This window comes from Falco peregrinus, chromosome 5 (genome assembly GCF_023634155.1).
Source record: "Falco peregrinus isolate bFalPer1 chromosome 5, bFalPer1.pri, whole genome shotgun sequence".
Classification (NCBI taxonomy): Eukaryota; Metazoa; Chordata; class Aves; order Falconiformes; family Falconidae; genus Falco; species Falco peregrinus.
This window is the reverse complement of record NC_073725.1, coordinates 42,248,947-42,262,963: the sequence shown is the minus strand read 5'-3', so window position 1 is coordinate 42,262,963 and position 14,017 is coordinate 42,248,947. Positions and strand designations below refer to the sequence as shown.

Below are 14,017 nucleotides of genomic sequence, written 5' to 3'. Positions count from 1 at the left end.
AGGTGAATGGAGGATTTCCCCTGAGCAGCCAGTGTTCTACTGCCACTAGTATAGAGACTACTCTGCTGCTTTCTCCATGGGACTCCACCTTTCCCATGTATGAATGGCAAGAATACCTTGGAGTCACGGAAAGGAGAGGGGAAATCAGGGCTCAGCTATGCCTCCCTGTCTGATACATGGAAATATTGCTCCTCTGTAGCTTTAATTGCTCCAGGTACTGGGCAGCTCCAAATAAATGAACTGCTCCTGGCTCCCTACAGCTCCCACATATCACAGTATCTAGCATTGCTGTGACGTATAGGTTGCTGAAATAGTAATACAAGGAGCTCAAACATTCATCAGCTTTACTAATTTCAGCTGCCTTTTTCTTTACCCTCACTTTGCATCTGTATTTTGAAGGGGTCCTACTGAGATGTATCTTCTTAGCTGAGAACAACCCTGCTTTTTGTAGCCACCTTCATCATCCTGAACCCTCTTCTTGAGAGGCTTCGCCATCTTTGTCCCATGACTGTTTTCTTCAGATGGTATATTCCCCTTATTGCTATGCCATGTGATTCACTCACCTTTCTGAGTTCTCTGTCAGCCATCTGTGCAAGCAACCTGCCTTACCACTGGTTGCAATGTGTGCTGCTCTCCTCTGGTACCTTGGCTGTTGCACTTCCTTTCAGAAATTCTAGAAGCAGACCTTGGACTTCTTGTTTTAGTCATCTGCTTACTCCCATGGCTGACAAATAAAGCACCAGCCCCTGATTCTGATGATGAAGATCCACAGGTGAATGACAGAACTGCTTCAAAAAAGCTGGCAAGGACCAATATTCTTACTTTGAAATTTCGTTTCTAGTTCCACTGTTTTCCACATCCCATATTCTGGAGAAGTATGTTGAAAGGCAGCAGATTTCTCTCTTTTTTGCCCTCCAGTTTCAGCTAAAAATTCTTCCTCCACTGAAAGGCAAGAGGTAGGAGCTACGATGACAGGCTATATGAGGCAGCTTCTAAGGAAAATTAAATATTCCTGAAATCCACTCTTTTTGACAGGTTTCTAAGAGGCTCTGCAAAAATATGATTAACTCAAATTGTAAGAGAAACATGTTCCAGGGTGGTTTTTTTTTGAGGGGTGGTGGTGTGGTTTGTTGTTAGTTTGTGGTTTGGGTTTTTTTAATGTTTCATCTTCACTTTACAATCTAAATCTGCAAACTGAGGCATAGGTGAGTATCTACTTCTATGTGGTGGGTAACACATAATAGTGTGCAAGGTATTTACTCTGGTTGTTACATGTATGTTTGTATGTGTACAAATGCATCTGTCTAACACTTGTTTTAAAAACAAATTACCTTTCACAGACAACAGTGTCATTAAGTTGCCTCTTCCTTTTCAATTTAGCAATGACAATTTCATAGTGTTGGAGCAAATTAGCACAGTTTCATCAGTTATTTCCTTCCTTCCTGTTCCACCAGCAGTGCAGGCTTTGAAATGACTTCTCAAAAGCATCACTGCATGCTGAAATCACAGAACAGTTGGGCCTGTCAAACTGCCGAGGGCCATTCACATCAGCTACCCATCTGGACAGCGGGCCAGCACGCAAACCCCCTCAGCAATAAGACCCTTTTGCTGCCCTGCACCCCCTTTCTCTCCTTCTGCCCTGGCTAGGTATAAGCCACCTGAAATTATTTCGGCCTCCAGCCTGCCCTGCTGCCAACTGCCAGGCACGGCCTCCACCTCCCCGCGGGCACTGGCCGCCCGTGGTGGTGCAGGGCCTGAGGCAGAGCAATGGGGCTGGGGGTTTCATCGCTGCCCCCGTGAGAAGCCCTCAGTCACCAGAAGACGTTGACCCCAAGGGACTTCATGGCAGGGAGCGGGCCCTTCTCATCCCTCGCTCCCAAGAGAGCGCAGATTGTAGAGCTGCCGGCCAGCATCTGCCCCACGGCCACCTCAGGGGGCGGCTTCATCTTCCGGGCCCAAGCCCACTTTGGGGTTTAACAAGCAATTAGCAACGCCAGATTAAGCCGCTGCTCCGGGGCCGCGCAGCGGGTGTGGCTGGCAGGGAGCCGGCAGCCCCGAGCAGGACGGAGGAGGGCGGGCAGGTGGGAACGAAAGAGCGGCGGAACGGGCGGGCGGTGTTCGGGGAGGCTGCCGGGAGGGCCGGCCCGGGCGCCGGCTGGCGGAGAATGGCGCCGCTGCGGGTGCTGGAGCTCTACAGCGGCATCGGGGGGATGCACCAGGCCCTGAAAGGTACCGGCGGGCGGCCGCCGCTAGCGCGTCCCGCGGTGCTCGCTGCCGCCGCAGCCCCGCCGTGCGCTCCCCCGGCCGCCGCCTCACTCACCCCCGAGGGCGCCATCTTCTCGGTGGGACCCCGACCCCCGAGGGGAGGCTGTGGAGGGCGCCATCTTCTCGACGGGGCGGGCTAAAATGGCCCCAGGCCTTCCGCAGCCCCTTCCCTGGCCTGGTGCGTCGCCTCCCGCCGCCGTCTTGCACAAGCACCGTGTGGAAGGACGCTGTGGGGTGGCAGGCCTCGTCCCAAGTCCCGGAGGCACAGCCTTCCCCCTCTCCCCCTCTGCAGGGGCAGGAAAGCGACCTCATGGCGGTGGGGTTGGTGCTGTGTCGTGGGCCTGCTGGCAGGGGCTGTGTGAGGGCGAGTTGTAAGGATGGTTGGTAACTGGGTTTTGGTTAGAGATGTGTTTGCATTAGGAGTCTGTGGCTGTAAAGTGTGCCGTGCCCAAGTGTTTGTGGCCTGCTGGGTGGCACCAGGTACCCAGGAGCATGTTGGCATGGAAATTAGGGATCTATGTGCATTTTTTTGGCCCATGCAGCTGCTCCTGGGAAGGCTGTGATTTTGTGTTCATAAATACATGCTCTGTTTTCTGTTGACACACCCCTGCTGCAAATGGGATTGGGATCATGCAGACAACACAGGCTGTTAATCAAATTAGCCAGGGTATTCCATAGGTATGCACATAGACTTGGTTATCATGGCACGGAGTTAGGTGAAGAGCTGATACATGATCCAATATGAGCCTGACTGTATGTGGTTGGTATAACATTTTATAAATATGAAAACTGAATATGGAATTTGATCTGGCATAGAGAGTTTGTGCTAGACCATGTGCCCAGGTGAGTGATCTGGTACAAGGAACCTGGAGCGCAGTTTACTTTATTGTTAAAGCATGACTTGCGTGGCCTAAAGCAAGTCCTATAGATTTTGTGTGACGACTTCCCCAAATAAAAAATTGAGCCAGGGCCTTTGATTTCTTTTGTAAAGTACCCTGGGCCTTGTTACTTTCAAGTCCAGGTTTCAACACAAATTTGTATAAGAGTCACCATAATAATATTAATTGTAACTACAGTCCTTCAATACTTCAGCTTTCATAAGCATTAGCCTCCATTATATCCTATAATAGGGAGTGTTGTCACAAAAACATCAGGTAAAAACTCCCCTTATCTTGTTATTTTTCCAGGAACTGTGTAATATTAAAAGTTGTGCTTACAGAGTAGAGTCTGTTTAGCATAGTTATTTAAAACATAATCATAACTGGGAGTGTGGCATTTTTTCTATTAATTTTTGCTTGAATGTGTATATATTTTATATATTTGTAATATACAAAAATACACAACATACTGAAATAGCGAACTGCATTGTTACTGTAAATAAACCTAAGCATCTGTTATAAGGATGCATTTTCCTTATTCCCAGAGACATTCTTAAAATATTAAGAGTTAAATACTTCTTTGTATGGAACTGCAGATTTAGGATTTCTTGTGGAATGAGAAGAGGGTATTATACACTGTGTATAGTGTATATAGCTGTAATGGTAACACTGCTTTGCTAGTAGTCTTGTTTCTGAAGTGTTGGGGAACTGTCTGCATGTTATAGACAATTTCTGTATTTCTATAGAAAGTGGACTGGTTCCTGAAACAGCCTACACCATGGTCCTTCACTCAGCTATTTGTCATGTGTTGGTGTGTATATGTATGTAACACATTTTTACTGAATATGATCTAGCTGTGTTCTTAGCATGCTAATAATAGATGTCTTGTGGATGATCAGCAGCATGCTGCAAGAGTTAAACTGATACACTCACTGAGTGATGCCCCAGTGGCAAGTCACTGTTCACATGAAGGCTTGAGATCATATAGCATCTTTATATATCCTGTAGTTGGGGCGATGAAGGAATGGCTTGTATGGGTGTACTCTTCACAGGGTAAAAAGCTGGCTGGATGGCCAAGCCGAAAGAATGGTAGTAAATGGAGTTATATCCAGCTGGCACTTGGTCACAAGTGGTGTTCCCCAGGGCTCAGTATTAGGGCCAGTCCTGTTTAATATCTGTGTCAGTGATCTGGACAAGGGGATCGAGTGCCCCCTCAGCCAGTTTGCAGAGGACATGAAGCGGGGGGAGTGTTGATCTGCTGGGGGGCAGGAGGCTCTGCAGGGGGGTCTGGGCAGGCCGGGCCCATGGCCGAGGCCAGTTGTAGGAGGTTCAACAGGGAGAAGTGCCGGGTCCTGCACTGGGGGCACAACAGCCCCACGCAGCGCTACGGGCTGGGGAAGGGTGGCTGGGAAGTGCCTGGTGGGAAATGACTTGGGGGGGGGGGGGCTGGTTGACAACCGGTGGAACATGAGCCAGCAGTGTGGCCAAGAAGGCCAGTAGCGTTCTGGCTTGTATGAGGAACAGTGTGGCCAGCAGGGCTGGGGAAGTGACCGTCCCCCTGTACTCAGCACTGTTGAGGCTGCACCTCAAACACTGTGTTCAGTTTTGGGCACCTCACTGCAAGAGGGACCTTGAGGTGCTGGAGCGTGTCCAGAGAAGGGCAACGAAGCTGGTGAAGGGTCTGGAGCACAGGTCTTATGAGGAGCGGCTGAGGGAACTGGGGGTGTTTAGTCTGGGGAACAAGGAGGCTCAGGAAGCATCTTACTACTTTCTACAGCTGCCTGAAAGGAGGCTGTAGGCAGGTGGGTGTTGGTCTCTTCTCCCAGATAACAAGCAACAGGACAAGACAACCTCAAGTTGTGCCAGGGGAGGTTTAGATTGGGTATTTGGAAAAACTTTTTCACTGGAAGGGTGGTCAAGCGTTGGAACAGGCTGCCCAGGGTGGTGTTGGAGGTGTTTGAAAAATGTGTAGATATGGCACTTAGGGAGATGGTTTAGTGATGGACTTGGCAGTCCTGGATTAACAGTTGAACTTAATGATCTCAAAGGTCTTTTCCAACCTAAATGATTCCATGAATTAACATAACCCCTTATATTATTTCCTGAAAGGGTAAATTTATTTCCAAGCTTACTGAATTTACTGAAGTTTCTGAACTTGCTAAACAGAACTGCATCAGTTTCAGTGCATGTTGTAATTTCTGCTCTTTTCAGGCAAGCAGTCAATTTGAATAAAGAGGGTTCTATACCATTTGCAATGACTTAGGTATTTAATGACAGGTCATTATATAAAACTGGTTTTAATGAATTTTATTACATTCAGGAATACTGATATAGTCAGGCATTTTGATCCTTTCTGCTGATTTCTCTTTTAAAGTCTCTTAGACATCTGTGTTCAGTTTTCTTGCAGTTTATAAAGGAACAAGGTAAAGTCAGGGGGAACTTAAGTGTTTGGTTTTATGTGGAAATCCAAAGAGAAAAAAGTGAACATTTCTCTGTAATTAATTTAGTAATAGGGTTTCTTATGTGTTTTAGGCCTATATGTGTATGTGAAACTATACAACTTGAAAGTATCTCTGATACAATTTTTTTGATATCATTTAGCAAATGACAGATTGTTTGGCATCTTCTGTTTAGATCGAGTATGCAAATACTAGAAGAGGGGTTTTTCCCATATAAATATGAAGCTTGAAAGCAAGCCCTCCGTAAATGAGATATATGAGAGACGAATAATTTGAATAATACTTTTTATTTTCTTGGTGTGGTTCCTAGTGATTCTATATGGCCAAGAAAAATAATAGGAACATGTAGGAAAGAGAGGGAGCATGGAGTACTTCAGTGGCAGCACCCCAGGAAAGCTACTTGTTCTGCAGCTCTGGGCAGTTCTGGCTCAGTGTTGTTTCCTGGGCATGTTATGTAGCCAGTTTTGTGGCCAGTTATATCTAGCAGAGCTGGTCCAACTTTCTACTTTTCTGTGAAATGGTCAGTGTTTTCAGTTGGCAAATAGGCATTTTCCAGGACATCTGATCCTGCGTTTTCTAATTTGAAGTCCTTTTTGGCTGTGATCTTTCATAAACTTAGGATAGCATATACTTGAGCTTGTAGGATGAGGATGTTCATTGTTTTGGCAGCTGCCATTAAAGTAGAATGCATTTGGTGCCAAATAGCATGCAATTGGTTTTGAAATTGTCCTTGCCTACAGTAAGAAATAATTGAATTATAATAAGATCATGGAAGTTTATAGTCTCTTACAGTATATCTCTGTTAACAGTACATAGTTACATAGTTGAATCAAATTCTTTTTTATAGTGAAAAGAAGGCTGTTCCTGAATTTCAATTTCAGTCCAAAACTGAAAAAGAAAAATCTTGGGAGTTGTCTAGCTTTGTGTCAGTACTTCAGCTGTAGATAATTCAGTATATGTAGAATTTATAGTTTTAAATTCTGAATGCTTTGTAATAGTATTTTAAGTTTAACAGCAAAGACATGCAAAAGGATATAATTTAGAAAGTTGAGCTTGATTAAGGTTAGAAGTCAGTGAGTCTTCATATATTCTTGAAAGACTGAGGCACCTAAGAGATGGGAGTGCATTTCTTCCTTCTTCCCACCCTGTACTCCAAACTGCGAGATTTATAAAGGTCAATGTTTAGATCATATGTGTCTAAACCTATGATACTTTATATATATGTGTGTGTGAACGTATTCTTTATATATGTGCAGAGTTTCTGCAGTGAAAAAGTGTCCTATTTTTAGAAAATCTGTGGCTACAAATTCATTTCCTCAGCAACTTCTGATCAACAAACAGCCTGCGCTTCATTCCCAACCAAAACAAACTTAACTGGTTTATTAATTTAGGCAGTTTTCCCATGAAAAATGGGTTCCAGGTCTCTGCCACAAGTGCTTGTAATTGCCAGGTCACTGAAGAAAGTCCTTGTGCATGGAACATGAAAGGACATCTTTTAAAATACCATAATTTTGTAATGATAAAATTGGTGATATTTTTCCTCTGCAATTGTTATATTTCAGTTTTACAGAGTAAGAATTTGAGTCTCTAATACTCTGTTATCTCTATTTATTTTATTTTATTATCTCTCTGAATTACACAGCACAATAAACTGCTGTGCATAATGACACTGAGCATAGCTATCTTATGAGGAGAGACAAAGGAGACAAAACTGGCAAGCAGCTTTAAGATTCAGCACAATGCAAAACAAAAATACTGCTGGTTAGAGCAAGTTTTTACACCTTAACTCATTTAGATGTAATGATTTTCTAAAATATAGCCCTGTGTAGCACAGGATAGTGCCAGTTGTGCTGTAATGTGAATTTACATATGGCTGAACAATTTATATGGCTGAACATGAACAAATTCTGTTCGGTGAAAAAAGTTGCCAAGTATCCATGGCAGGAAGCAAGTATCAACTTTACTGATAGTCATGTTGACTGTAGCCATGGGCAGTTCAGCATAATCATTTCAGCCAAGAGCTGACAATGTAGAAATGAAATCTTTGCTCTCTGTTTTAAAAGGAAACAGGACTGACAAAACATGTGACTAATCTTCCCTTTTCCGTCTGTTTCCATATACCTGTTAGAATAGACAACTATTCTGGCTCTGGTTTTCCAATATGCTCAGTTCTGCCAGGCTCTGCCCTTGGTGTAACACCATGTATTTCATGTGCTTTGCTGACATTGATGATTCTATTACCAAAGTACAGTGGTGAATATAAACAGATCTATGTTAATTTTAAGGTCTGCTAGAAACACATGACAAAGGAATCGATTCTGAAGAGGAAAAGGACGGATATTGTAATGTCAGAAATATTATTTGTGTGTTAGAAGATGACACCCTTTGGGTTTGTTTTTTTCAAAAGAGAAGCTAATGCAGGCATCCTGTCTTCCTTTGTTTCAAGTGCCACACCTTCCAGTCATTACAGCAGTGTCCCTTTCACTCAGGTGACTACTACATAGCTGAAATGGCTCATAAGTATTGTCTGTACAACAAAATAGAGAATTGGGACCCAAAGTTTGATTGCTCCTTAGGCAATTTAAATAAGTCAGTTTCTGTTATTTGGATCTAGAGGTTTTGAGCCTGAAGTGCAAAATCAGTACTTTCCTCATAGGGTGTTACAAATTTGAGTTCTGCCAAGAGAATTACCATCTAGTCTGCCTAAAAATAAGCCATAGCACCTCCCTCATAACTTCCCCATCGTGTCTGTGGCTTCCTTTTGAGCTACAACATCTTGTTCAGAAATGCAAAGTCTCTGTTCAAAAACCATGGTGTTGAGGAATATTGCAAATCAAGTATTCTAGCAGCTACTTATTTTCACTTTAAAAATGTGTATTTTTTTTTCTTTAGTCTGCATGAAATTAAGTTTTCTGCATAGTTGTTCTCTCAAATGGCTGTGTTTTGAAGATTGGATGTGCTTGTTTGGGGAAGAAAAAGTTTCCAGAGCTGTGTCTGTTTCTGTATTGAAGTTCAGCTATATATTTTGGGGAGTTGATTCAACATCTCACTAAGTCAGCAATTCAGGGGCATTTTCATATTCCTGAGTTGCTTTTGTGCCTTTTGTCAGTGGGGATAGTTAAACACGGTCTTGATTCTGTTTTTTTAGATTCTGCTTTCAGTCTTTTTTATGTTGCATTCCTACAGTCATATTCAAGTCATAAATTTATATTTATATAGCAAAATGGAATATCACTGTTTGACATCAAAGTTATTTTAATTTCAGGAGAATTTATTTTTAAATGTTTCATTTTCTCATTGTTTGAAATTTACACAAGCTTTTCTTTGTTAGGTTGGATGTGTGAGATCTGCTTGTCTGCTCAAGCTCCTTCATGCGTTTCCAGGGTATTTCCACACAAATATGCTTAATCAGCTTTTAGAGGGAGTCTGTTCTGTAACAGGAACTCCCAAGTGAGCCACAGCTTTTGAGTGAAAAGGAGGAGAAGCTTTGAAAAAATTATCGGGCCTTTGAAATGAGAAGAGAGGATGTCAGGTGGAATAGTTCAGGAAAAGTTCCTGCCCCTTTTCCATGCAGGTTAACATCTCTGGTTTAGACAGAGCATTGTATTGCAAGGAGATTCAATAAATTACTATTAGCTGTGTACTCTCTTTCACTATTTCCAGGCATTTGGGCCTGTGAAGTCCCTTGATACAAATCCTCAGTATTTCTTTTTTCTTGTGTGTGTGCAGGGAGAGATTGGATTGATGGTAGCAAAAAGGATGAACATCTGAATCATGAGTTGTGAGAGAAAGCATGTTCCCTGTCAGTTGTCATTTTTAAACTATATGTTCAGTTAGATAATGATTTGAGGTTCCTGATTTTTTTTTTAAGCCCCCCCCCTTTTCTGGAGTGCCTGGAACATGCAGTAAGGATCAGCTTGTCAGGTCAACATGGTTTAAAAACTGAAAGAGTAAGTGAGAAAAGCAGTCTCTTAAACAGTACTTGAAATTTGTTCCCATTACTTAGGTGTTGCCGCTTTGTTTTAAGAAGATGAAAGTGTTGGTTCTTGAATATACTTGCAAATTGAGACAGTCAACCTGCTACCACAATGTTCTTTTCACGCTAGATGTCAGTGTTAACATACCTGTTTTGTAATCCCAGGTGTAGTCGTTCTGTTGTCCCCGTGGGTGCACCTGTATTTAATACTTAGTTACAATTTATGGTCAAAATGTCAAGACAGTAACTGCAAATAATTTGTATGTTGACCCTTAATGGGCAACTGTCTGTGTTTTTCTTGTGAAACTCCTTATTGTTCTCTATTGCACCAAGTAAATGCAGGAGAACCAGGTTGATCTTTGTTAAAATGACTGCTACAATCTGTCTAATACCCAGATTTCTCATTCATCTTAGTTTTGAATAAGGTGGCCTTGAAAACCTGAAAAAGAGTAGATGGATGATAACTGTATCACTCAAAATAAAATCCACTGGGGACTTCATAGCTGAGTTTTCATTCTCTCAAACTGTAAATAATTAGGCCACTAGAAGTAGTTCATAAGGTGTCTTGTAAGGTCATTTGTTAGTGTTACTTGAGCATGTTGTCAGACTAGTCAAAGGCATGTAGCTATTTGCCTTACTTATTTTGGTTTGCAAAAATAAAATGAAACGTGGGCAATTAATTTTTTATCTGAGTCTTTGTAATGGTGACTATGATGTAAATTTCCTGGTGGTTGAAACTGGTTTTGTGTATCAGGAAGTATGGTCACTGTTTTCTGCCTGCAACTATAACGGTGACCACAGCTTATCTTCCTGGATAAAAAGCCTGAGGGAAGGTGTTGTGGTTAGTAATAATAAATAGTGTGACATGACGAGCAGTGGATTAAACACTGGATTTTTTATGGTTTTAGCTTCTGTAGAGCTTACTATTCTGTTACTCTATAAATTAACAATTGGTTATTTACATTCTTTTTCGTGTATTTTTCTTTCAGGATTTTAGCTGTCAGTAGATTTGTTAAACTGTGCTCTCTCCTTTTCAATGACATATGTAAGTGTCCAGAAGTACTTCCTTTGATATTGAGAGAAGAGGAGCTGCCAAATTTTGTCCTTCAAACCCTTTGATATTTTGGGGACCTTGAACTCAAAGGGGGCAGCAGCTGGATTCAAGGCCCAAGGTTTTACTGGAATATAAGCACCAGTGTTTTGCAGGCAACTTCTTAAAGTTTTCTTGTGAGAGTAGATATACCTCAAACATATTGGTGCTGTTTTTTCACAATGAGAAGTAGCATATTCCAAAATAACATGTTCAGTTCCTGTAAGTTGTCAGTGGCTGGAGAGGTGCAGGCAGTGGCAGGGGGGCTTGGCAGATTGATTCAGGCTGCATTCCTGTGGTAGAGACCAACTCGGAGAGACCAGATGAGTGCAGGTGGGAACGTTGTAAAGATGCACCCTCTTTGGAGTTTGTGTGACTGTACCTACAAATTAAGAAGTGCATGGTTAGCTTTTGGTTTTGGATTTATATGAGGAAGGGAAGTACTTGCCATATGATTAGAAAAACGGTGTATTTTTCTTATAAAGTTTTAAAGGTAGCACAGCAGAGTTCAGTCATGTAATTTCCCTTTTATTTTTGAGCATAGCTGTAACGCAGCTGAGCAAACGTATTTTTTCCAAGAGCAGTAAAAGAGAAGCTACAGTTTTCAAATTCTTTTTTTAACTTTAGAAAGCTGCACATCTGCAGAAGTTGTTGCTGCTGTTGATGTGAACACTCTTGCCAATGAAGTTTATAAGCACAACTTTCCGGGCACGCCATTATGGGCAAAGACAATTGAGGTGAGTAATGAATGTCTTTTTTTACACTAGTCTGGCTTTTCTAGAAATATGTTGTCTTCACTATCCTTGTCAGTAACAAGAGAAACAAAAAATCTAATTATGTTGTTACGAATATAGCAATTTTATGATAACTTTGATTTCTTGTGTTGTGGTTGCTTGTTGAAGTTAGAGAGATACACTGCAGTCTTTTCCTGAAAGTCTTGACTGCTACATGAAGAAAAGTTATGTGATGTCAACAGGAATGCTTACCAACAGTAAAGGAATGACAAATTTAGATTAAAAAAATATTTTTATGTATTTTGAAAGAATTTAATCAAATTACTTGGAGGCATGTCTTTGTAGTTATGGTTGAGGTCAGAAAAACACAGGAAGACATATTACTTGGGACAGTCTTGTGGGTTTTTTGTGGGTTCAATAGATCAAATATTTTAGAAATTCGGTCCCTTTTCTGAATTATTTGAAGAACTAGCTAAAATCAGATTCTGTTTTAGTAATGGAGGGGCAGACTAGGCATGGTTTTTTGCCTGGATTTAGTTAGAAAATACTGTATACCTCTTAATCTTCTTTTACAGCTTTACAACAGGACAGTAAAAAATAATGAATTAGTTTTGAGACACCAGCTTAAATAAGACTTAAATAGGTGGCTAAAGGTTAAATGGCTATTCACCACTCAATAATAACAGACTGAATGATAATCTACAGTTTTATATGGGAAAAGGAGAATGCTTGCATATGTCTCCTTATAGTAGATAAGAGCAGATTACAGTCAGTAAGACCTTCTTTAAATTTATTGGGAAAAAATAGCAGCTTTTGTCTAGTTTCTGTGGGCAGTAATGTTACATTTGCTATATATCCCTCAAAATATGTAAGGCAATGATTTCTTTGGCTTACAGTTACTTGATCATTGTCCTTCTCTCCTCTTGGCCCCTCAATATGCTGTCCTTTTGGTTAAAATTTAGTCTAGGGGAACTTCCACCTGTGTAATTAATTAGTGCAGCAGATCTAATTTTTTCTTCTCTGAACAGAATATATTTTTGCAGAGTAGAGCTTTCAGCCATATAATATCTGTGAGGGATTTTTACTAGGCAAAAACTAGAATGAAATAAACAGTACAGGATGTGTTGGTAGTGAGCTCCGAAGAATTATACCCCACAGTCTGGACCTATAGAAATTACCATGTTAACACCTGAGCTACTTTTCTGTTTAGATATTTTGTTTTTTGAGAAGATGTAATATTTTTTTCACCTGTTTTGAACATGTTGATTTTGATGATGATGATGAACATGTTGTTTTTGATGTACAGAGGCTCTCTAGTTGAATAACATATTTGAGGAGGGATGGGGAGAAATAAGTAGTTAAGCGTTTTGATGTGACCTATTGAAGGAACCACTATACACCTATTCTGAAAGAATGAGTACATAAACCCCTCAAGATTATGTATAGATGCTAACATCGTTACCGGTTTTGGTTTATATTCAAAGCAATTAATGCATATTTGCATTGTACAGTTTGCCAAGGTAGAAAAAATTGAATTTATTACGTCAAATGGGAGATTAGGTAGTGTTTTGCTAGATGAAGCATGTAGCGGAAGTAAGAGAGGTAGTTTGATCTGAAAGATGACTTGAGAGTTTCATACAGTTTATGACACTCAACATTCTTCTCTTTCCTTATTCAGGGCATAACACTGAAAGAATTTGACAGATTATCTTTTGATATGATTTTGATGAGTCCTCCCTGTCAGCCATTTACCAGGTAGATACAGCATGCTTTGGAGAAAAGTGCAGTTACTACAGTATGTACTGTTAAAGGAGAAATGTTTTTCAAGAGTAACCCTATGTGTGGTTCATCTGTCTATCTTTCTAAGCAAAAATGTAGTTTTGTTCATCCTGATGTTTACTGAAGTGGAAGGAATGCAGCGGTCTGAATCTTAAATATTGACTAGCTTCATGAAAAAGTCTGTTGATGGTGATGAAACTGCTTGTGTAAGACAGTATATCTCATTGAATGCTCTAAGATTAAAAAGATCCTTCTAAAGTGGTGTTGACCTATAAAGATGTATTTGTGCAAACCTATGATGTATATAGGAATTATTATTTCAATTTTTTTAAAATTTTTGTAAAATGATGAAAAGAAAAATCTGTGTATGACTAATTTAGAGACATGCTGAAGCTCTTCTACCAAGGCTTCATTCTTTTTTTAAGAGCTAATACAAATACAGATTAGAGGAACACGGGTCTGGAATAGTTATATTATCTTTATTACCTACATGAGCTGTCCGGTTTAATGTTACAAAGTTATTCACATGGGGCTCAATCCTGCAAAATGGTGCGCACTTAGGCTTTAATTCATATAAATGTATTATATTCAATGTAAAATAGTGGGGTATTCCCAGGAACCCAGTGGGGATTTTTTGTCCTTTCAGAGCCAAGTACATTCAAGGGGTTTGGTGGACAAGACCAGAATGCCAAACACTTTGCAGACTGGGGAGTGGATTTTATTACTAAATGCTTCGATTTTAACCTCACTATTAGCTGATGGATTCCAGGGTAGGCTTTCATTCCTTAAAGCATTTCTTAGGACACTCATTTTGTGAGCAGGTCCTTGTATCTGTA

At 40.9% G+C, this 14,017-nt stretch overlaps 1 protein-coding gene across 10 annotated transcripts in view; it reads left to right on the top strand.

Moving 5' to 3' along the window:
- Positions 1-1,968: 1,968 nt before the first annotated feature.
- The window catches only part of TRDMT1 (tRNA aspartic acid methyltransferase 1), a 29,047-nt gene continuing 16,998 nt past the window's right edge, over positions 1,969-14,017 (top strand). For 4 of the 10 annotated variants that reach the window (XR_008747448.1, XR_001227623.3, XR_008747449.1 and 1 more), the window contains exons 1-3: positions 2,088-2,229; positions 11,296-11,405; positions 13,081-13,157. Coding sequence is in view for 7 of the 10 variants with exons in the window: in XM_005228853.4 (XP_005228910.1) it covers positions 2,166-2,229; positions 11,296-11,405; positions 13,081-13,157 (251 nt within the window). In the remaining 3 variants the exon portion in view is untranslated. The other 6 variants (XM_013305566.3, XM_013305547.3, XM_027777376.2 and 3 more) reach the window with 6 other exon arrangements.